Source organism: Euprymna scolopes, chromosome 36, assembly GCF_053919585.1.
Source record: "Euprymna scolopes isolate OS-2025 chromosome 36, ASM5391958v1, whole genome shotgun sequence".
Taxonomy (NCBI): domain Eukaryota; kingdom Metazoa; phylum Mollusca; class Cephalopoda; order Sepiida; family Sepiolidae; genus Euprymna; species Euprymna scolopes.
This window is the reverse complement of record NC_136517.1, coordinates 831,611-857,219: the sequence shown is the minus strand read 5'-3', so window position 1 is coordinate 857,219 and position 25,609 is coordinate 831,611. Positions and strand designations below refer to the sequence as shown.

General features: G+C 35.1%; 1 protein-coding gene across 1 annotated transcript in view; it reads left to right on the top strand.

The window, feature by feature from the left end:
- The window catches only part of LOC145260280 (deubiquitinase DESI2-like), a 133,132-nt gene that overhangs the window by 91,127 nt on the left and 16,396 nt on the right, over positions 1-25,609 (top strand). The window contains exons 2-3 of the mRNA XM_080118119.1: positions 19,130-19,202; positions 24,389-24,482. Coding sequence (XP_079974245.1) covers positions 19,130-19,202; positions 24,389-24,482 — 167 coding nt within the window. The remainder of the gene's footprint in view (positions 1-19,129; positions 19,203-24,388; positions 24,483-25,609) is intronic.

Genomic DNA, 25,609 nt, shown 5'->3' with positions numbered 1-25,609 from the left:
TGCACGCTAAACTCTAGGCTAGTTTGTAATACCTATTTTGATAAAACTGGTTAGTCACTTGGCACCTACTCGTAAAATGATTGTTGCTCTGATGAAGACATTTATTTTTGTGCTAGGTGATCTTTCCTCGTCAGCGGTACAACTGATGACCAGTGCCGGCCAATTGCCCTCTTCATTTTTGACAACGCAAAGAGAGTGGTATTTGATGGATCTGGATCCTTCAACATCTGCAGTCTTCATCAAAGCAACAATCATTTTACGAGCAGGTGCCAAGTGACTAACCAGTTTTATTAAAATAGGTATTACAAACTAGCCTAGAGTTTACTGTGCAAAAATGAGTAAATATAGTGAAATTCTTTTCAATTTGTGATAAATTTAATTTTTTTTTTTCCTTTTCATATACAAATAATAATTCTGAGTAAAAGTTACAATGTTGCATTTGTAGAACAAAAAACAGCTTCTGAATGCACTTTTTACTTAGTGTTTTTGGATTGGTTCGATTATCAAGTTCTGATTGATTTTAATTTAACAATTTCAACCTTAAGTCCTGGATCTGTCTCTTAACATAGATTCGGCAAGTGAGCAGAATGTAGTCTTCAAAGCTTATGCTTTGCTTCATATTGAGAATTAAATGGGCATGACTTTGCCTTTCATCTAAGAGAATTAACAATTATGAAATTATGAAATTCTTTGAAGTTTTTGATATTTTCATTTTTCAATTTGTGGTGATTATCCTTTCTGATTTTAGAATGATCAACGGATTTTCTACCTCTCAGTATCACCTCACCTGGGGCGAAGATCTGCCCCTCTCTTTTTTTTACTTATTTTCTAACTGTTACCTCAACTGGGAGGAAGATTCGTCCCCCCCCCCACCAACTATCACATGAACAATGCCCATTTCAAAAATGGAATTTATTCTATTTTTCCCAACTCTTTGGAAAAATGTCAGTCATCATTGTCCATTCACCTTAGATGATGCACACCAGCTGGTCCATTTATCATCAGAATTTCCTATTCACACGATGAGAAAAACAATTCTTTGCTTTTCTCACTAGAATTTTAAAAACCTGGTTTCACATGAACCCTTTTTAATAGTCACACAGTAATAATTTGTGTTACGGAATAAAACCTCCTACTTTTTCTTTGTGTCTATACAAAAAAATGAATTTGAGTCAGATTAAATATTTTCTCTATAAGATATTCAAAACGGATTGTTGGGATAAGAACAATATATGTCAAGTTAACCAAAATTTAAATTGAGCCTCACTAAACTCCTCTGTAATTGATTTTCAAATCCACAGAAAAAATCAGCAATATTTTATTTATTGGGTGAATAACTAGTAAAAGTAAACACTGATTAAATATTTGAATACTTGAAGAACTTTAAGCCAAAACTTTTTACCAAAAATTTAATCAAAAGATTGATATGTTTTAAAACAAAGTAAATGGGATCTGCTTTTACAATTTCTATATTTTTAAGTTTTATTTTCAAAAGATTTTATTCCTCGTCGTTTGATCAAATATAACTTTTTTTTTTTTTTTTTTTTTTTTTTTTTTTTACTGCGTGTGGGAGTAGGGATTGCATTCCAACAAAAATGTTATCCAGTGAATTTGATTAAAAAAAAAAAAAAAAAAACCATGAATGATGGGGAAATAAATGAAAATCTAACTGTTCAATTATTTGTGTCTGCAAATAGGGAAAGCCCAGGTTAATTTGTGTCCGTGTATCAGTTTCACACCAATGAACAAAACACTTTATTTTTCATGTCCACTTTTTATAAAGATGTATTATTATCCAAGAATGAAGAGCAATTCGCTATAATACCCCCCCCCTCCTTCACTTTTTTTTTGTAATGCAACTAATTTTAGGGAAATTGATTTGGAAACCAACTTTGTCAAATCTATTTGTAGCAGCGAATGTTTAGCAATGAAAGGTGTATCGGACGAGGAGTGATGGATGGGAGGTAAATAGATGGGGAAATAATAGCAGTGGCAGCATAAATGAAGGAGAGTAAGAAGATGACATAAAAGAAAGAAAAAAAATGTATCAACATTGATCCAGTTTGTCATAGGTTATTTGTTATTATTGTAGATTTATACTTTCAGTTGAATTCCTCTCGGGTAAAAAAATAAAAAAAAATTTTTTCTTTTTGTGATTGTAAACATCTTTTTGAAAAAAAAAAAAAAAAAAAACAATTTTGGAATGAGCGATCAGTTTTGTATATAAATTAAATGTAAAATAATCCCCTACTTAGGTGTGATCTTACAACTTTGTCAGTTGGGCTTAGGATTAGTAATAAAACATTTAGTTACAGCCCTAAAAAAGTTCAAATGACTCGGAAGTAGGCATCATTTTACATTAAATTAATATATGAAACTGATCCCCCATGCTAAATTCTAAAATATTTTCTTTAGGTTTTCTTTTTTCAAGATGTTTGAACGTAATTGCTTCATAAAAAACAAAAAAAGCAGAATCTCATTTGGGGAGAGGATAGTTGAGGGTGGTAATCTACAAATTTATCAGGACTGGCTTTTTATAATGCACTTTGAAGTAAATATCCTTTCATTATTATTTTTTTTTTTAATTTTCTCAAATTCAAATGCATCAAATGAACCGATCATTAACAAAAAACGATTTTGGCATAAAATGACCCAACAATGGTTGACATGTAAAATGATCATCATATTTGTTTTAACATTAGTTTTACATGCTGGCATACATGTGACGATTTCAAGACCTCTGGCCAGGAGTTATTCGATGCGTCCTATCCAGCCTTCAGAGTTCAAAATCGGCTTCGAAACCTAGTAGGTGATGCCGTTTTCTCTTCCCTCCAACCTCTTTTCCACAGAAGAGACGTTGCGCGCCTGTCTCGGCTCTATCATTTTCATGGCAAGTGCTTGACTGAACTCGAATCTATGGTCTTCCTTGTCAAACTTTCACAAAAAAAACCACTCGACTAGCTACAACCACTACATGATTTTACCCACTCTATCTGTGCCTAAATCTAAACACAGATTCCATGAACAAACCTTCTTTCCCCAAACTATTCGTCTGTGGAACACTGTTCTACTGGCCTGCTTTCTGGTTTATTACAACACGGTAGCCTTCAAATCCAATGTGAATACAACACGGTAGCCTTCAAATCCAATGTGAATACAACACGGTAGCCTTCAAATCCAATGTGAATACAACACGGTAGCCTTCAAATCCAATGTAAACAAATTCTTGTTGAACCGTCCTCATAAATAATGAAATTCTACCCAATTTACACCATTAACGATTACTGAACTACTACCTTACATTCATTAATCCTTATCCTCGAGTGGCCCTTGGGCCTTGATAAGTGGTGACTTCCTAGAAAAAAAGAAAAAAAGAAAAAAATGACTTCTAAAATGACCTATTTCTGGTCAAGTCTTTTCTTTCCCTAAAATCTATTTTTATAACTTATGTTTTTCTTGGTCTTTGCTCGTCAAATGAACTTACTACCTTAACTCTTCTACATTTACTCATCCAAGAACCCTTATCATTTCTTTCAATGTATCCCTAAGTCCTTGTTCTGCACATATCTCCCTCTATTGTTCAGATTTAATCATCAGAACTAGATTTGTCTTTAAGGCTGAAGATTACATATCCATTGTATCATTCTCATATCATTTCTCTCCATGCAGCACATGTCCTCAACTCTCATCACCCAGGTTTCACTTTCAAACATAACCCACTGCATACAAAAGTCTGATAGACTCTTCCCTTGCTTAACAGTGGTAACACTCTAATTTTTTGCAATCACACTAGCACCTGCTCCATCCTGTGCTCCAGTTGTATCAATAAGGTAACAAAACTTTTCTACAATCTTTTGCTATCCAGATGCACTTGTTGCACATAAATTTCTTATGCTATCTTAATCTACTTATAATTCCACTGCATTTCTTGTGTACTCAATGTTTGTTTGGGTAAACAAAAAATTACATCCAAATCCTTCATTCACTATCAGACCTTTACTTTGCATAGCGTTCTTTCAAGTCTTTAACTTAAAAGATTATCCATTGTTTCAGAGGCAAATACTAAATACTCAACATATAGCATCTCTTCTGAACGGGCCAAGATCACAATGTAGCATCTGTTCTGATGCTACATTTCATGTTTTCTGTCCTCGGGTCAGTGGATGAAAAATCCTTCATGACTGAGACAATTTTTGTTTCTATCCAGAGTAGAGTACTCCTTTTTAAGAGCTGGATTTTCCCCCACATTAAAACTTTGTGTCTAACACTGCCGTTGTGGGGAGGCAAGTAAGTAAACCCAAACAAAACTTCATGAGCAATGTTTCTAAGACCCAAATGAAAAGTAACTGACTTTGTACAGAACTCTGTCTCTTACTTTAACATTAATGTTTAAAACTAATGCTTCAATCCAATAATATGAAGAATAGCCAGAACCAAATAAAATATCAAAAGTCGTCATCGTCTTGATTTTTTTCTTTTTAGTTGGAGTTGGCCAATTCTCAATCATTTCAGAGCTTCTATAAACTAGGAATATATATCAGTGGCCTAACAAGGGAGACAACTGAAGCAGCAAAACTGAAGCTGGCTTGCCAGGATATATATATATATATATATATATATATATATATACTAGCGAGAGGTACCCGGCGTTGCCTGGGTGTTTGGAGGTGTGTGTGGAAACACCAGGGGTGGGGGTTAAAAAAAAAAGTAAGTATGAGGATCGATCCCCCGAACCCTTGTAAATTAAAGTGTGAAAAGTGAAAAAAAAAAAAAACGTGCGACGTTAACCATTGCCCCACCGCGACATGCAGGTGCCCGTTTTAATGAGTTAATGAGGTCAAGTTTGACTGCGGGATTTCATTTACTGCTGAATGCTTTTTTTTCCCCCCCAAGATGTTATCGGAAAAAGACTAACCCATATGCGTCGGGCGACAAATGTTGAATATTTATCTTCCCGAAATCGAGCAAATTAAATAGACAGGCGAGCTTCGTTAACTGTGAGATATTACGATTTATATGTGATATAAAAAGTTTTAAAAAATTGTGAAGCGAGCGACTGCTTCTCTGAAAAAAGCCTTTTGTAGACACACAGAAAAAGCGAACACACATATATGCATACATTTTCGCTTTTATATTTATAGATAGATGTACACACACACACAAATAGACAAGGTTGGGCATATTTTATTGGTTTAAAAATATAGGTTCTTTTTTGACAAATTGTCAAAATTTTAACCATAAAATAGTATTATAATCTTCAAAAAGCCTGCAAATTTTCATGTAGTTTTGTTCCATAGAACCAAAGATATGAGCATTTCAACAAGTATGTATGTATGTATATGTGTGTATATATATATATATATATATATATATATATATATATATATATATATATATACCACCTTTTTTGCCAATTTTATAAGTTCAAAATCTCAGCAACTATTGATCAGAATTTAACAAATGAAGGCTCGTTGGAAGACTAATGACCTGAATTATGTAATGGGCTACCTGACATTGGTCTTAAGGTTGCACATTATTGTTTCAAAAAGTGGGGCATCATATTTCGGTAAAGGTGCAGTATCTTTCCATCCTCCAAAAATCCTTTAAAATTACCACTATTACTGGTTTTCAAGGGTACTGAAAACGAAAATAACATTTAAAATTCCAGGAAACGAGTGGTTTCCAAGATATAAATAAATTATAGTTTCAAAAAGTGGGGGATCCGTTTTCTATATTAATTTATGTGCATCTATGGCCACATTGTTAAGGAGGTCTTTTTTCTTTTTTTTTTTTTTTTTTTTTTTTTTTTTTTTTAGGGAGTGGTATTTATTGTGGCTTGAGAGACCAACACAAAACTTACCTTAAAAAACTTATTTTCTATAATTTTTTGGGTGTACTGAAAACAAATATCGCATTTAAATTTTCTACAAATAAATATTTTTCTGGGTATTAAACAAAAATATGTGCACTTGCGCGTACATCAGCCACCACTTATAACATGTAGCTTAACATATAGCTTACATTGCTGAAGACCCAGAAAAATATTTGTGGAAAATTTAGATGCGATATTCGTTTTCAGCACATTTGAAAACCTTTAAGGTAGGCTTTGTGTTGGTCTACCAGGCCACAATTACCAAATAAACATCAACCCTAAAAAAAAATAACATCCCCTCCTCAACCCCGCGCCTCAATAAAGGTAGCTTCAAAGTGAGTGTTCATTTTACATTAAATTAATATAGAAAAGTGATCCCCCACTTTTTAAAGCTATAATTTCTTTATATCTTGAAAACTACTTATTTCCTGGGATTTTAATTGTTATTTTTGGTTTCAGCACCTTAAAAAACTTATAGTAGTAAAGTTAAAAGGATTTTTGGAGGGTGGAAAGATTCTTCACCTTTACCAATATTTCAATCATATTGATTTGTTTTCCTAGTTTTGCATATGAATTACAAAATATCTGATATTTCCCCCAAACCTCTGGCCTTGATGGAGGGAGACTAAAACTTGCTGCTAGGGTTTCAAATGATCTGAAATAACAGCAAGGGGAGACTTGATTTCAAATATTTCTCATATGTTATATCTCCCCTCTTTTGGAAATAGGATATGATTATGAATATTTCCATTATCAAATAATCCTTATACACTGTGAAATTTATTTTATGTATGAAAACCAAAGAGGGGAGATATAACATATGAGAATTATTTGGAATGAAGTTTCCCTTTGCTGTTATTTCAGATCATTTGAAGCCATAACAGCAAGTTTTAGTCTCCCCCTTCATCAAAGCCAGAGGTTTTGGGGAAATATAGATATACCGCCTTTTTTAGCAATTTTATAAGTTCCAAATCTCGATAACTATTGATCAGAATTTAACAAATGAAAACTCATTGGAAAAGTAATGACCTAAATTATGTAGTGGACTACGTGACATTTGTCCTTAAGGTCACACATTAAGGGGATCATCCATCATCCAAAGCATATTTTTATCACTTTTTAAAACCATAAATTGTTTTAATCATAGTCATTTGTTTTCCTGTTTTTTTTTTTGTTTTTGTTTTTGTTTTTTTTTTGTTTAAGCCTCTTTATTCCTTGGACGGACCCAGTTCTGGCTGGTCCTCTTCAGTTCGGCCCATGTCATTCCAGCAGCCCTGGTCTTCTTTTCCATGTCTGCCTTGGACAACCAATTTTACGCTTACCTTGCGGGTTCCATTCAAGGGCCTGCCTGGTGATGTTGCATGCAAGCTTCCACAATGTGTGGCCAATCCAGTTCCATTTTCGTTTTTTGATTTCTTCCTCCATTGGGGTGTGGTTGGTTTTGTCCTACAGTTGTTCATTGGAGATGGAGTCTCTGGCCATCTGATGTTTAGGATGTTTCTGAGACATCTGTTGGTGAATGTCTGGAGTTTGTGGGTGTTAGTCTTGGTTACTCTCCACGTTTCTGAGCCATAGAGTAGAATCAACTTCACATTGGTGTTGAAAATTCGGATCTTATTCTAGAGGGCTGTTGTTCTCCAGATTGGTCTTAAGATGCTGAAGGCATGTCTGACTTTGCTTATCTGGCGCTTTATGTCCTCATCTGTTCCTCCATCCCTGCTGACAACACTGTCCAGGTACACAAACTTGTCAACCTGTTCTTGTATATGAATTAGAAAATATCTGCTACTTCCCCAAAACCTCTGGCCTTGATGGAGAGGAAACTAAAACTTACTGCTATGATCTGAAATAACAAGAGGAGACTAGATTCCACGTTATATCTCCCCCCCCCCTTTGGTTTTCATACATGAAGCAAATTTCACAGTGTACAAGAATTATTTGATACTGAAGATATTCATAATCGTACCCTATTTCCAAAAGAGGGGAGATATAACATATGGGAAATATTTAGAATCAAGTCTCCCCTTGCTGTTATTTCAATAATAATATATATATATATATATATATATATATATATATATATATATAATTATTCTTATTCACCTCAAACAAGGCACAATTCCATTTTGGCATAAGGACATATTGACATATCTAGGACCTTATCTACAAAGACACTATATAGGGAGTTGAGCAGTGAGATGTCAGTTTACATTGCACAAACATCTGCATGTCAGTGCAATCAAAGAATAGGAAATCGGGGTGGAGATTCCAAATTTTAACAGTTCAAAGGAGTAGTATTAGAGTAGGATTTTTGGCATCTAGGGGCCTCTATAGTGAAGGGATAAGAATTTTTTGCTTGTCGGGTTAGTCAGAGGTATTTACATTGGGGGGGGGGGGCACAAGTGCTACGATTTGATCAAAGCACATTCAACATTGCAGTGATGGGGCAGGGGTTGGAGTTTGGTTGATAGTGCAAGAGAGACTTTTAAACCTTTCTAAGAGCGAAAAACTAGTGGTAGATGCACCAGCCCAGATATGGCAACAATATTCCATGGATGGGCGAATGGTAACTTCCTAAAAATATAGGATATAAAGATATGTGCAAGTAATTTTCTAGCAGGGTAGAGGGAGCCCGCTTTCTTTACAGCAACCTTAGCAATGTCTTCAATGTATTTGTTCCAATTCATGTTGCCTGCGTATGTTTGGGAAAACCTTTCACCTCGTACTCATCATCAGTTTTATATTTTTTTTGTCTTTAATCATATACATAGACGCATGTGTTGATTGTTAATTAAGTTTTCTTGTTCAAGTTTTTTTTGTTTTGTTTTTCTAAAGTAATTAGATGTTGAGTTTTGATAAGAAGAAAAACATGTTTTGTCTGCACTGATTCTAACTTGAAATGAAAATTAGGATTTGCATCTGGCGTTACATTCGTTTATTTGATATATATTAATACTATATATATATATATATATATATATATATATATATATATATATATATATATGAGAGAGAGAGAGCACATGCTTCTTAAAGGCAATACCTATAAAAGGCCTGGTAGCCATGCAGCTTGTTACTACAAAATCAGACATGTGGGAATATAAATGTTTACTATTCTTTCTACGATCTGAAAACTTATATGCTCTATTACAGACTTTGAACACTCTCCCCTTATAAATATAGCAACTAATGTACTTTGAACTAATACACTTTCTTATTAACTTGGTTTCACTTTATACCAATTTTTCAAACCTAACAAGAACAATTACTGAGAATGTTTGTCATGTCGGACTTGTTCGTAATATGAAGTAATGAGTTAATTCACAATTAAATTCTTAATTAAATAACATTTAATGATTATAGTTTTTGTTAAACCGAAAGATCTTCTAATTCTAACAATTATTAACTTGTTTGCATAAATGCAAATTTTTTTTTTATATACAAAGAAGAAAAATAAATGTTTAGTAGCAATGATCCCTCCCCCCTCCATCTGGTTTGGTATATAAAAAAAAATTTGAATTTTGATGACCTTTTATTTTTTTTTTAGATATTCTGATTCAGTATTTACTCAGTTATCTATATATAAAAGCAAAAATGTGTGTGTGTGGGCGCTTTTTTGTATGTCTACCAAAGGCTTTTTTCAGGGGGGGGTACCACGTCTTAGAACTTTTTATATACTCCCTAGATTGTAATAGCTTTGATTTACAAAAAGAGGCCGTCTCTATCTTTTATTTGAGCGACTTTTATTTTATAAAATTCATGTCACGTGATCCTGCGTGTTTGTTTGGCTTTTTAGTATAAATAAAGTGAAACTAATTGAAACGAAGTCGGTTCCTTGGCTTTCCTGCCAGGAACATCCAGAAAGCAATGAGCTTTGATCAATGCGGGCAAAACCCCTCATGTCAGACAATTGCTATTCATTTGGATGCTCCCCTTTTTGTAGGGAGTTGGTTAACATCTTGGTGAAACAAAAATCTGCAGTAACTGGCTTGCAGCTAAAGTACAGGCTTTCATTTCCCTATGGCATGGTTTTTTGACCTCATTGAATTTATGCACCTGTGTGAACTCATTCACTTAACTTTTTAATCGTTAAATTTCAACCATTCTCACTTCTGTTGCCCTTGTAGCGTCACAGTAAGTTATCAGGTTATCACTTTTTTTTCCACCTTCGCCTCAAGGCTTTGGGTTTGAGCCTACCTACCTACCAAAACTTTTTTTCACACACACACACACACACACACACCAACAAATACCTGGGCAATGCCAGGCGCCCCCATTATATATATATATATATATATATATATATACACACACACACACACACAAAGGCAAAAATGTGTGTTTGTGTATCTCAAAAAACTTTCCACACAGGGGACGGATTTTCGCCAGATCGGTATCATTTTGAAGCTCGAACCTTTGTACAACAAATATCGAAAAATTGGCTAAAAACATTCCTTCGCCCTCAACCAGTCACTTTTCTACAGGAAGAGGTAGCAAAAAAAATCGTTCCTTCATTTTCTACTACGACTATGGTGTAATGTTTGACCTAGAAAATGTTGACATTAGTTTAACCACCTGTGTTTTTTAAACGTTTAATTTCGTCATTTCTCAGTTCTCTGTTTCTTTAGCATCCGGGTAACAAGTCAGACTTATTTTTCTGCCTTAGCCTCAAGGCTTCGGGTTCGAACCTACCTCCATACCAAAACTTTTTTTTGCTTTTCTTTTACACCTCCAAACACCTGGGGAAACATTTTTTTTTTTTTTTTGTGTGTTTGAAACAAGGTTATTACTTCGCCCACTTTGTTTTGATCTGCCCCCCCCCCCAACACACACACACCTCCAAACACCTGGACAACGCCGGGCACCCTCGCTAGTCTATATATATATATATATATATATATATATATATATATATGGCAAAATGTGTGTATGTGTGTTTATATGTCGCAAAAACTTTTGACAGAGGTGACGGATTTTCGCCAGATAGGTATCATTTTCAAGCTCGAACCTTTGGCCGACAAATATAAAAAAATTGGCTAAAAACATTAATTCCTTCACCCCCAACGGCTCACTTTTTTACAGGGAGGGTAGCAAAAATTTCTTCCTTCATGACAAGATAACGATATACGCATGCGCCAATGACGGCATCAATTGAATCAGTTTAAATATTATAAAAACTGACCCAATTTCAGCGACCCTTTCTTAGCTCAGTTGTTTAAAGAGTAGCATCATTATCTAAAGGTTGCAAATTCGAATCGGGATGTAGGATATCTTTTTTTTTTTTTTTTTTTTCCGATTTTTTAAACAAGTTTTAACATCGTCCGCTTCATGTTAACACACGCATTCATGTACGTAAGCTGTTTTTTCAGATTTTCCAAACAAGTTTATCATCATCTTTTTTAATTGTTTTGATTTATCCCCCCCCCCAAACACACACACCTCGATTTTTCACTGTTTTTGTTTAACATCGTTTTTTTTATTTTTTATTTAATATTGAAACAGCCTATTTTGTTTTGATTTACCCCCTCCTCAATGCACACACCTACAAACACTCGAGCAGCGCCGGGCACCCCTGCTAGTATATATAAAAGACAAAATGGCCGCGCACGTTTTTGCATATCCAGCAAAGGCTTTTTATCGGACTTCTCAGGAGGGTTACTATTTCTTAGAACTTTTTATATACTCCCTAGATCATAATATCTACGATTTGTGAAGGAATATCGTCTGTAGATTTATTTTGATCGACTTTTATAAAATTCACGCTATTCCTTCCTCACACGTGTTTGTTCATGTTTTTCGTATAAAAGCAAAACTAAATCGAAAGCAAAGTCGACTTCTCGGCCTTTCATGCCAGGATGTCCAGAAAGAAATCATCTTTAATCAATCTGGAGGTAACCCCTCATATGAGACAATTGCTATTCATTTGGACGCTCCCTTTTTGTGGAGAGCTTGGTTTCCCCAACATCGTGGGGGAACAAATAAATGAAATGGCAGAAAGTTTTACTGGCTTTCAGCCAACGTTCATTTTTGCATCTGGATGAACTACTTCACTTAACAAGTCAACTTTTTGGTTGACATCGCTAAATTTGAACGTCTTCACTTCCTATGACCTTGTAGTGTAGCGGTAAAATGTCACGTTTTCTTTCACTTTTTTTTTCCGCCTTCACTAGTCTATAATATAACTCTCACCTGTTTGTTTATATGTATGTATGTTTGTATATTTTGCATAAACTTTCGACAGAGGCGACGGATTTTCATGAGATTGATATCATTTTGAAGCTTGGCCCTTTGGACGACAAATATCGAAAAATTGGCCAAAAACATTAATTATTTCACCCTCAACTGGGCACTTTTCTACAGGGAGGGGTCACTTTTTTTTTTCCCCGATATTTTCGAAAGTCATCACCTCTTTTTGATTGACTAGCCTTAACTTAAACATTCATCATTTCCAGTTTGGCGATGGCCATAACAGCTAACGCGTCACGTTTCTTTTTTTTCACTTCCTTTTCCTCCTTTGTCGTACGGATTTGAGCCTGTCTGCCTACTACCACTTATTTTTATTTATTTATTTTTTTTTTGTGCTCGCAATTTTCCTTTTATTTATTTATTTATTTTTGCTCAACCAACACCTTTACACACACCTCCACTTTCTTTTCTGTCTTTGCGTCACGCCTACTACAAGTTTTTTTTTTTTTTGTCAACACACACCTACAAACACCTGGGCAACGCCAGGCACCCAGGCTAGTTATGTATAGAAATAAAATAAAAGTAACTTTTTTGTTTTGGATTATCAGAAACCAACTTATTGCATGTAATGATATCATCAGTGGAACCAATTACATATGTATTCTCAGCTATTCTTAGCTAACCACTGGAAAACTGAGCAACTATCGGGTGCCATCTCATCTAGAAAGTTAAATAGATTTGCACCCCATTGTCGCCCACTCATCCTACTTCATGATCACATTTCCCTTTATGAATCATTTCTCAATTCAACATTGGGTGAGGGTGGAGGCAGTTCATAATATCACATTTACATGTAATACAACTTTGAATTTTATTTGAATAAGTGAATTTTTATTTTCTTGCAATTTTCTCATGAAATAATGTAAAAAAGAACAAAAAACAAAAAAACGTAATTTATTAAAAACTCAAAAACCTGATTAAGAAACAATTTGAAATGGTAAATTAACTTTGTAAATATGTGTCATTAATTTTGAGATTGTGACTACTGAATAATACACAAAAGTTTATAGTTGGATTGCCAGTGAGATTACGATGCACTCCTATTCGTCTAAACCACCATAATCTAAGCTTCATTTTGAGCTTCAGTAACTCCTAATTCGTTATACAGGCATCGATGCTTTGAATAATGAGATTATTTTTTCTATACGCTTGCGATACTAGTGACGTTGCCTTTTTCCCCAAGTGTTAGGAAATAAGAAAAAAAAAATATTTACTCTTTTTTGTCAGAAGTTTATCAGCAGGACAATGGAGAGGAAGTAGTTCACCAAGGAACATAAAAGAAGACTCATGTAAGATTGTCAATCAAGATGTGATGGTGAAGAGGAATAAAAAAAAAATTGGTCGATATATTTTAGTTTTTGGTGTGGCAGTTTTGCGACAGTTGGACTGTTGTGGACAGTCTTGGGTTGCGATAGTTGATGACAGTTGGAGAGTTGCAAGTTGGATATAGTGAAAGCCAGATTGTGACTTGAACCAGGTTGGCAAGATAAGCTGACATCAAATGGCGAACTCTGCCTCAACGGAAAAACTAAGGTATGAACCGTAGTGTGTAAAGGGTCAATGGTATCACACACACAGTGGACTGATATTTTCAGAATGTCGAAGGTCATTTTATTTTATACTTGTGAATGTGTGCGTCTCCATGACAGTTACCAATGCGAGAGACTACAACATGGCCAGAAGAGAAGACTAAAAAGATGACGGCCATAGAAACAACTTTGGGTTCAGCAATGTTGTTGAATAGGGACCACGTGGTTTAATGAAGTGTTCTTGCTTTTCTATTGATCATTTGATCAATCTGTAACGCATAAGTTTGTAAATGCATTTTTATCACTAAACTTTCAGATTAATTGAAATCAGTGCTGCTTTATAAGAGTGAGGGTTGAGGATATGTGTTGCATGAAGAAAAATATAAGAATGATACTATGGATTCATAATGAGTCTTTAAAATACTTAGATTTGATGATCTCGGAGGAAAAATAAAGCTAAACAGTACAAGACGTACAGAACAGGAGACTTTGCTAGTATGGTCACATTGAAAGAATGGATCGATACTTAGGTTAGTAGTTGTAAAACAGTTGTAGTGATAGTGGATGGCCAAGAAAAACATGATACGAAGAGATAAAGATGGATTTGAGAAAAAGAGTAATAAATACCTGGGCAGAAATAAACTAGTTAGGAAATCAATTTCTTAAAACTGCCTAACACACACACACACACATACACATATCTATAAAAGTGAGAATGTGTGTTTGTGTGAGGACAACTCTCAACCTATATACTCCACGAATTTTTTATCTACAGACTTAAAATTTGGTATGTAGTGTATTCAGACATGTGGAAAATTTAATCAGTTTTCATCCGGAAAAAAGGGGGTTACTAAAGGCTCAAAATTGAAAAATTGGTACTTGGGGGTCATTGGGTTTTTATCTGTTAACTGTTTCATGACTGCATATGCACGAATCCTTCACATGATAGATTACTTATGTTAAGAATAAGTAGGTTCGAAAACATTTAAAGAACGTGTCAAGCTATCCTAATGGTTATCGTACTTGACTCGCTGTTTTTAGGTTTTGGTTTCGATTTCAGCTTGCGTTTGTTTTTCGGGGTTTTTTTTACTTACATAAATTGAACTATTTAAAAAAAACAAAAAAAAAAAAACAATACTCGCATGCACATGTCTCAGTTCTTTCCGGGGGTTTTTTTTTTTTTTTTAATTAAGGAATTTAACGTTACATTTAATACCAGGAAATTCCGGGTACATCTGCTAGTTATAATGTAAAACTAACGTAAACCAAATATAATGATTATTTAGAACAATCGGTTATAATGAATCTTGGCATATAATTTGTTGTTTTTGTTGTCTAAAAATACAACCATTGCATTGACGGATTGATTTGGCTGATATAAGTAAATATTAGTAATGAAATCCAATAGAAATGAAAGAAATCGTCCACAATTTTGACTTTTCAAAATGAATAAACAATTTATAATTGATAGTCGGTTGCTATGGATACTTAATGCTGCCAGGGTAGAACTGATTGTAATCTGAGAATTTCTAATTGCAATGTTTGTATATGTTGGCTACGTAAGACACAGCCATTGTGGTCTTGTTTGAAGCTGGTGAGGTGAAGGAGAGATGGCAAGAAAGATGTAAAGCAAACGCTGTAATATTCAACTTGAAAGAAAGTGATTTATGTAGGAAAAAACATCTAGTAAATTATCAAAATATTTAAATACAAATTCCTGTTTACTTGTCTCCGCATGAGGGCAGTCTGGATTAGGCCGAAAATAAAAATTGCCTCAGTCTAGAAAGATTTTCTTTCACTGACCAAGGACAAAAGATGAAATGTATTATGATGATAGTAAATACACTATTTTAACTGAAACCATGAAAAATGTTAAAAAGAAATTTGTTGAAAAAAAGGCTTAGATATTGTAAAAAAAAAAAAAAACCCAAATGATAATGTACATGTAATACGCTTAATAGTTGTAGACTATGTAATCTATTCTGCTTAATTATTATACATACACCATTGAGAAAGGTATGAACCTTCAATTACTCTCCCTACAGTTATTGGTAAAATGGTAACTTTTGTTCAATTAAACACAGACAATCAGTCATTTACAATAAATGCATTTTATTGTTGTTGTGCATTAATTTTAAATGAATCGGATCATTATTGTTGGTATTCATTTCCTTGATATCTTTCTAGTTAGAATAATTTTTAGTAAATTATCGAGTACTTATAGGAGAGACCTTGTGAAGGTTGCCAACATCCCTAAGTGAAAGTGATTCTTTGGAACCAACTGGATTCGAACTTGGGACACTCAGGTTGCCAGTCTGTGTTGTTAACCACTTAGCCATCGCCACCTCTCTGATTTTAGTGTTGCAGTATTCACCGGGGTGAGGCTGGGGTGAACTAACTTCTTCCCTAACCCACATATCAGTTAAGTATTTCTAAAAGATGTCGAATTCACAAATGGTTCTCAAAGCTGTATGTATATCCCACTGTTTTTTTTTTTTTTTTTTTTTTTTTTTACCTTCAAGAAGATTATGATTCAAATTATTCAAAAAATTCAGAAACATAATTGCAAGGAGATATCATACTCCCACATGCAGTGTCTGATATTCTTAAATGGTCACCTCTCTGGTACTGACTAGATTCAACGTCGCTTAACATGATTATGCTGTATCGTATTTCAACATTAAATAACTTACAATGCATGACTTTTATATTTGGCATTGTCTCTGGACATTTCTCAGTTGGGGGCAATGATAGACCGAAAGACATCATAAACTTTACATCAACATGACTTTGTGAGTGTTATCAAGGTCAAATGCCACTTGAGAAAAATGGTAAGTCATGATATTTGTGGGGATAGTTCTAGATAGGAGTCTGTTGATATTGGCTTTCAAGACTACCAAGTTGGAATCTGTAGGGAAACAGTCCTGCAGCAATGTGTTCCACAGAGGGGGAAACTCTTTTAAAGAAGCTCTGTTCAGTTTTTGCTTGATGCTTGGCTGAGGTAGAAGTTTTTTTTTTTTTCATTGTAGTAGAAAGACGAGTTCTTGCTGTGAATATCTTATGAGGAATCAGATTTGAGCTTGGTCAAGTATCGTCCATGGAAATAACGATAGTAGAAAAAGACAGCATTGTATCTCCTGCAAGAAAGTGTTGGATAAAAGAACTTGGAGATCATGCACACACACACACAAATTACAGATTAGCAGAGAACAAAGAAAATACCAGGTCAGACTTTGTACACACATACTGAGCTCTGATGGAACAAAGGAAGAAATTTTCAGTAAAAGTAGGAGGTCCACCGAACACAAAAGATAGAGTTGAGAGAGGTACATGATTGTTATGTTGTTAGTTCATTAACCCCAACCTCCACCTTTTACCACCCTTGCTCAACATGTCCGACGACCACTGACAGGCAAAATAATAAATACAGTCTTGTTATGAAACCGTCCCCGTGTTTGATTGTCAAAACAGCTGGAACAAGCCAGAGTTTATATATTAATTAGCAGTACGCATCATCATAGAAGGGCAACAAACATGATATATATGTGTGTGTGACGGCGATAAACAAATAAATCGTTACAGAGCGAACCGACTATACACTAGTTTTGAAGTTAATTCTGAATTCTGTCAAATGCACCGAACGCACCAGATGTCGCAACAGTACTCCACCTTGGGATGTATCTGACTCTTAGACTGGTAGAGGATTGCATCAGAAGTCACTTCTTGGAGTGGAAGAATACGTCAACAATTTTTCAGTTGTAGTAACGGATTGTGTGCAAGTCTTCCATTTTAGGTCTAGGAGCTTATCAAAGTAAGAAGCTTCAAAGAGAAAGCTGTTCATTTTAACTGGACAAAACAAGGGTTCAATTGTTGGTGGTGAAAAGAAAATGCCTAGTTTTAGAGGCATTAAAAGTAACAAGCCACTCCCCACCCATTGCATCACATGCTCCAGATCAGAAGAGCTGTATGATTTCAAAGCGGGACTAGGAAGATCATTATAGATTAAGAGGGTTGCACACATGATAAATCTTTGAGACATGCCTGGATTGATATGCCCATTAACAGCTATTTTTATAGATCTATTAAAAGAAAAAGGATTCAATGGTTGCAAGGAGATTGCTAGCAGTTGTGAACATAGTATAGTTTATGAAGCAAACCTTTGTTCCAGACCTTATCAAAAGTCTTTGATATGTCAGGAGCTATTGCTTTAGAAACTAATCCTTGTCAAGGGATTCGATAATTCAATGCGATATTAAGGTTAATATGAAATTCATATTGCTTGTCACTAAGTAAATTATTTTTGCCTGAGTGCTTGACAATTTCTTGATTTATTACAAATTCAAGCAATTTATGATGCATAGGAGACTGATATGTCTGTACTAAGATTCCGAACATTGATCACTAGTATTTTTAAATACTGGTCAGACCAACAAGTTTTCCAAAGACATTGAAAGCATTTCACTTAAGCAACAATTGTACAATTTTGTTTGAATAAAAACATGTTCCAGCAGCAGTTTCTTAAGCACATCAACTAGAATGTTGTTGCTGGCATAAAGGTTCCAGATAAGTTTGGTAATTTCTCTGAAAAAAATATATTATTAAGAGTATTTGTAGTCTTGGGGGAAATTCTGGGAGTTGATGGGCCTGATCAGTGTAGAATTTGTTCTTAGCATAACATTTGGCTTTATCAGATGCTGAAGAAACCTCAAGATCATTAATGAAATTCAGTACACTGTTTGATATTTTCTAAAACTCACAGGAACCAAACCTCTGCTCAGCAAGTTTTTTTTTTTTTTTTTTTTTTTTTTACACAGTGATCACCACTTATCAAGGCCCGGAAGCCACTCAGGGATAAGGGATATTGCAAGTACATTACGTTAGTGTGGAGATTTGATGAAGTGTTTACTTAAGGGGGCGGTTCATTAGGAATTTGTTAACATTGGACTTGAAGACATCCAAGTTGTAGTCCGGTGGGAAGCAGGCAGATGGAACAGTTCCACAGGCGTGCAGTTCTAAGAAAGAAGCTTTGTTCATGGAATCCGCGTTTTGATTTAGGTACAGATATAGAGTGGGGGGAAAGTTGAACCTAAACAAAATGGATATAGGACTCTTCCATGTTCACTATAACTCATTTGCAGTAATTATGAATAGTTTTAAAAGCAGCTTTTGTTTCAAGACATCTATTCCATTAATAAAAATTTTAAAAGCGATTTCTATGAGCAACAGCAGCAGCACATTTAAAAGTACACCATGACTGACTATTTGCATTCTGTTGGGATTTTTTAAAGGGTATAAAACTCTATACCAATGTTAACGAATTAGATATATCAGACGTGATACAGGACATTATTTTTTTGAAAATTGTTTAAAGCCATCCAACACATGCCAGCAGGTAAATCATGTTTAACTGAATATAATTTATTATTGCATACGTATAAATACCTGCATATTATTATGATCGATAATTTCTTATTTCTTTCAGTACTGGATCAATGAGTACACATCTTCTCTGGGTTTAGGAGTGTTTCACTCAGGAGTGGAAGTCTATGGATCCGGTAAGTCTCTGTCTTGTATCTCAATTTTGAATTTTTGTTTATGAAAATGTGATTTTGGTCTATGAAAAAAAAAATAAAAGGAAATGTATATTGTGAATTTCGATATAAGCAAAATAATAAATCCAAGGTGGAATAATTAATCGAGCAATGGGTTGGGTAACACCATGAGGTTTATTGTTCGAATAGTACAAAACAAGAATATAGTCCAAGGAAGGAGATATATATATAAGTATATATATATATATATATATATATATATATATATAAAAAGAGTATTTCACCAACAACGCACGTGGTGTTCCTTTATTACATCTTCCACATCTGTGTGTCAAACTCTCTTCCTTTTTTATTTTTTTTTCAGTCGTCTCTCAAAACTAGATTTCCATTATTTGGATTCATTGAACTACTGTTCTCATTTTGAGTGTGATTTTCACAACGTTTCAGTCGCTATAACTTCCGACCATCTTCAAGTGTATTTTGTCGAACTCGGGGAATGTTTCTGTTGAGCTCAAGAATTTGGATGGAATTTCAAGCAGAACCCTTTATTTACTTCACAGAGGTAGCATGCTCTTGTTCCGTCAGCACTAACTGAAAAGAGGTCCTAAGTAATTTGAAATTGTATTTTTTGGTCGCCCACTGAGAATTGAACCTTAAATCTTCAGGAGAATATCACTTTTTACAATTGATTTTTCCAAATACTCTAACAACTGCGCCATGAGTCCTTGCGACAAGATACACCTGAAGAAAGTTGGAGGTTCTATAAACCTAAACATGAAAATCACACTCAAAATGAGAACAGTAGTCTGATGAATCCAAATAATACGAATAACCAACTCTCAACTCAAAAAAACGTTAGATTTCCATTCTAACATTTTCCCTTGAGCTAAATTCTTCACTAGAATTTTGCTCTTAACATTTTGTTTTCTTTGATTTTGACATTCAGTCCTTTTCCTTTCACTTCTTACAGTTGGAACTGGTGTATGTTTAGTTTTTGGAGAATCCGTAATTCTTGGCATTAATTATCCTAATTTCATTATTAGGGGAGGAGTTATCTGGAAAGTGTGTATAGCACTTCCATTGGTAATTCTCTATTGTTTTTGACTATTTACATGTATGAGGATCTCAATGAGGAATAAAAGGAAGTTGGAGAAGTATAGGAAAGAAAGTTAGACAAGTTTTAACAGAAATGGGTTACATATTTATCCCGGGCAACACTTGGTAGCTCTGCTAGTATGAAAATAATTCAGACTATCAAATATTTTCTAGAAGCAATCAAATCGAATGACGTTTTATTGGCTGTAACAAAATACTGCAATAGTTCGCCAAAACTGACAGACGAATCAAATATTGATTTTTGAAAAGAAAACGATGACATAAAATAAGAAACTAACTTTATATATTAGATTTATATATATATATATATATATATATATATATATATATTGACATAAATATATATCAATTTATATATATATATATATTGACATAAAATAAGAAACTGACTTTATATATTAGATTTAGGTGAAATTTTCAGATCACTAATACTCAAATCACATTGCGTGACTGATGCTGATTCGATGTGTTCGAACCAGTTTCGATTACATATGCCTATTTTGTTCTTTTTAATTTTTGTCAGTAAACTACCTCTTCCTGTATTTATTGCAAGTCCTGCTCCGAGCTAACTCATCGTTTTTCTTTCTTTTTTGTAGACTTAATTTAATTGTATTAATCAATAGACCACCGTGACCAAAAACGAAAGTAATTAGAATTGAGGAACAAAAAAGTCTGAAAACGATATTCGTGTCTCAGATCTTTTATTGATATGGCATACCGGAATCTACATCTGTACCTTTATTAAAAGTCCAACGGGCAATTATCTCCCTTGCAGAAAATTTGCTTCCTGGATAACGGGCATGAAGATCATGTGATCAACACTCTCTCGCTCTCCTTCTCTCTCTCACTCTCCTCTCTCTCTCTCTCTTTTCTTTCTCTTTCTCTTTTCTTTCTCTTTCTCTTTTCTTTCTCTTTTCTTTCTCTTTTCTTTCTCTTTCTCTTTCTCACTCTCTCTCTCCTCTTTCTCACTCTCTCTCTCCTCTTTCTCACTCTCTCTCTCTCTCTCTCTCTCTCTCTCCTCTTTCTCACTCTCTCTCTCCTCTTTCTCACTCTCTCTCTCTCTCCTCTTTCTCTCTCTTTCTCTTTCTCACTCTCTCTCTCTCCTCTTTCTCTCTCTCTCTCTCTCTCTCTCTCCTCTTTCTCTCTCTCTCTCTCTCCTCTTTCTCTCTCTCTCTCTCTCTCTCCTCTTTCTCTCTCTCTCTCTCTCTCTCTCCTCTTTCTCTCTCTCTCTCTCCTCTTTCTCTCTCTCTCTCTCCTCTTTCTCTCTCTCTCTCCTCTTTCTCTCTCTCTCTCCTCTTTCTCTCTCTCTCCTCTCTCTCTCCTCTTTCTCTCTCTCTCTCCTCTTTCTCTCTCTCTCCTCTTTCTCTCTCTCTCTCCTCTTTCTCTCTCTCTCTCCTCTTTCTCTCTCTCTCTCCTCTTTCTCTCTCTCTCTCCTCTTTCTCTCTCTCTCTCCTCTTTCTCTCTCTCTCCTCTTTCTCTCTCTCTCTCTCTCCTCTTTCTCTCTCTCTTCTCTCTCTCTCCCCTCTCTCTTCTCTCTCTCTCCCCTCTCTCTTCTCTCTCTCTCCCCTCTCTCTTCTCTCTCTCTCCCCTCTCTCTTCTCTCTCTCTCCCCCTCTCTCTTCTCTCTCTCTCCCCTCTCTCTTCTCTCTCTCTCCCCTCTCTCTTCTCTCTCTCTCCCCTCTCTCTTCTCTCTCTCTCCCCTCTCTCTTCTCTCTCTCTCCCCTCTCTCTTCTCTCTCTCTCCCCTCTCTCTTCTCTCTCTCTCCCCTCTCTCTTCTCTCTCTCTCCCCTCTCTCTTCTCTCTCTCTCCCCTCTCTCTTCTCTCTCTCTCCCCTCTCTCTTCTCTCTCTCCCCTCTCTCTTCTCTCTCTCCCCTCTCTCTTCTCTCTCTCCCCTCTCTCTTCTCTCTCTCCCCTCTCTCTTCTCTCTCTCTCTCCCCTCTCTCTTCTCTCTCTCTCCCCTCTCTCTTCTCTCTCTCTCTCCCCTCTCTCTTCTCTCTCTCTCCCCTCTCTCTTCTCTCTCTCTCTCCCCTCTCTCTTCTCTCTCTCTCCCCTCTCTCTTCTCTCTCTCTCCCCTCTCTCTTCTCTCTCTCTCCCCTCTCTCTTCTCTCTCTCTCCCCTCTCTCTTCTCTCTCTCTCCCCTCTCTCTTCTCTCTCTCTCTCCCCTCTCTCTTCTCTCTCTCTCTCCCCTCTCTCTTCTCTCTCTCTCTCCCCTCTCTCTTCTCTCTCTCTCTCCCCTCTCTCTTCTCTCTCTCTCTCCCCTCTCTCTTCTCTCTCTCTCCCCTCTCTCTTCTCTCTCTCTCCCCTCTCTCTTCTCTCTCTCCCCTCTCTCTTCTCTCTCTCCCCTCTCTCTTCTCTCTCTCTCCCCTCTCTCTTCTCTCTCTCTCTCCCCTCTCTCTTCTCTTTCTCTCTCCCCTCTCTCTTCTCTCTCTCTCTCCCCTCTCTCTTCTCTCTCTCTCTCCCCTCTCTCTTCTCTCTCCCCTCTCTCTTCTCTCTCCCCTCTCTCTTCTCTCTCTCTTCTCTCTCCCCTCTCTCTTCTCTCTCTCTCCCCTCTCTCTCTTTTCTCTTACTATCTATCTCTCTATTTTTCTTTTTTTTTTCTCACTCTCTTTTTTCTCTCTTTATAACAATACATTCTGTGCTCTATGCTATTGAACTAAATTGAAATCATTTAAAATTTCAGTGCAAGTTCAGAGTCCAAAATAATTAGGGAACAAAAATATCATGTTCTACATCATTTTTACGATCAAATTTGTTTTATGTTGTTAGTAGTGAACTAAGATATATATTTCTCTTTGTGTAATTTAATAGTGTAGGTGGGAGGGAAACAATTGATAATAATTAACATAAAACATTTTCTTAATGTGAAGTTTTCAAGAAAGCTGTCAAAAAAGATTACATAAGGGGAAGTAACTCTTACTTTCTAATCAATATATAATGCTATTAAATACTGGTACTGTCATCTGTTTTAATTGTTGCCATCAAAATGTTTTAACTGCTCAACTCTCTGGCCTTCCTTGATATTTGTTTTAATTAATTATCTACAAGTATTGAACTGAACTGAATTGATTATTTTAAGTTAATATTTTGTAATATTTAATGCTTCCAATTATTGTGCTATTCTTTGGTTGTAATGCATATGCACAATATTTCAGCCGATATAAACTCTAACTTTGTTTAGGTGCAACTTTAGAAACTTAAGAATTTGCTAGGCCCCTCCAAAAATGGAGTACAGTTACCACATCTAAGCAGGAACTGCTCAACACACCCTATTCAACCTTCAAAATAGATTTTGAAACCTAGTAGGTGATACCCTTTTCTCTTCCCTGCAATGTTTTCCCCACAAAAGATTCTAATGTACAGCGCCTGGTGTTCCCAAATCGTCATCCATCTGGTACTGACCAGACTGAATAGCTCTTAACTTTAGCAATTTGTCAACAAAATTATGCCGTTATACAGTGTATATGCATAAAGAAAACGTGATAAACCAAGTCTCTTGTAAAGATGTTTTGATACAGCATATTATTTCCGATGTCTCATCAGTTTGAATGTTTAGAAAAAAAAATGTTTGTGTCAAAAAAAAAAGAAAACGCAAGAACTCTTGAATCTGAATGATTGACACCCATCCAACAGCAAAACCAACATGAATAACAATAACATCGCCACAAATTAAAAGCAACCTACGAAGCTACTGATGAATAACTTGAGTGTTGTCCTTATAACGCTTCTTAGGGAGTGCATTGTGGAGCCCCAAAGTGTGCTCAGTGAGAACACACACGCACCATACCCTGGTGCTTCTGCGCATGCCCGTCACAGTTCATACTGAAGTGTAATGGATGTATCGAAATAGTAATGTCAACTGAAACATACTTTTTTCTTCCCCCCCCCCCAGAGTACCAAGTGTATTTTTGTAGAATTGAAGAAGGTCAAAGAGACAATCAGCCAGAACTTTGTAATGAGCACAAAGTGATTGGGATAACTGACCTTGACAATTCTTCTGTTTCATTTCTTCATTTTAATTCCATGATGTAAGAACTTGCATAATTTCTTTTTTCAATAATTTATTTTCTCTTGCAGAGTATGCCTATGGTGGCCATCCGTTTCCTGTATCAGGAATATTTGACATGGCACCAAAAGAGGCAAAAGAGTTAGGTGAACAGTTCAAATTTAAGTAAGTTTTTTTGTTTGTTTTTTAATTTAAATTTTGTGGGGCTGTTTTGTTTGTCTTTGTTACACCTTTTGAGCATCTCTATTTTTAAACATCTTCAGTCGATCTTAAATAAAACGTTTTGTACAGAAAGTTATGCTATTAATACTATACTAATATACAAATTAAATCCTGTTTTTTCACCCTAAAATGCCTTCCAATTTTCGCTCCATTTTTTTTTTTTTAGCATTATTTTTGAATTCATATAATTCCATCTGAAAATTATACTTAATCTGATCTGTCAAATATTTCTAAAAAAATATCACGTTATTAGCAAAAAAAAAAAAAAAAAAAACCAATCAAGTAGTTAATAGATCTTGTCTTTGACATCTACCTTGAGAATAAATCTTCAGATAATTGAGAAATATTAAAGATGTTCACCATAATTAAAAATGTCATTAATTATTTTGAAGTTTCAGGTAAAATAATTTTTCGTTCTTCTCTTTAGTAAAGTAGTTAATCCTAATTTTCCTTTCTCTTCCTGTAACTTTAATGTTTTACTTGTCTTTCTATGCCTTCCAATCTTATTACTGCATTCTAATTTCCATATCAAGATACCAGAAAGCCTGCATAATATTCTCAGGACTTTTACAGGACATTTATGCTATTAATATTCTACTAATATATAGATTAAATACAGAAAACCTGTGTAATATTCTATACAAGGTCTCCTCAGATATATCATAATTTTGTTTCAGAATCTATCTACTTCCATATTAAAATCTACTTTATTTCATGTTAATATCTGATTTGGCAACATCTTCCAAAAATATATCATGTTAGCAAAAAAAAAAACCCTCAAAAACTGTGGCGGAACTGAACAACACTGAGGTTACAAAATGATGTGCACAAGAACCACCGTCATTCGAACCCAGAATCCATCCAGTACAAGGAAAAGAGAAGGGAGGAAAGATGTACAAATTGTGGTATTGAAGCAATTAAGTCTGTATATAAGGACTTTTTTTTTTTTTTTTTTTTTTTTTTTTTTTTTTTTTGCAAGAGGGTCGGATTGTAATCGTGATTTTGTGACGACGACAAAGAAGGAAAGGAAGAGTTAAGAAATCAAGAGATGACTGCTTTTTTTTTTCTTT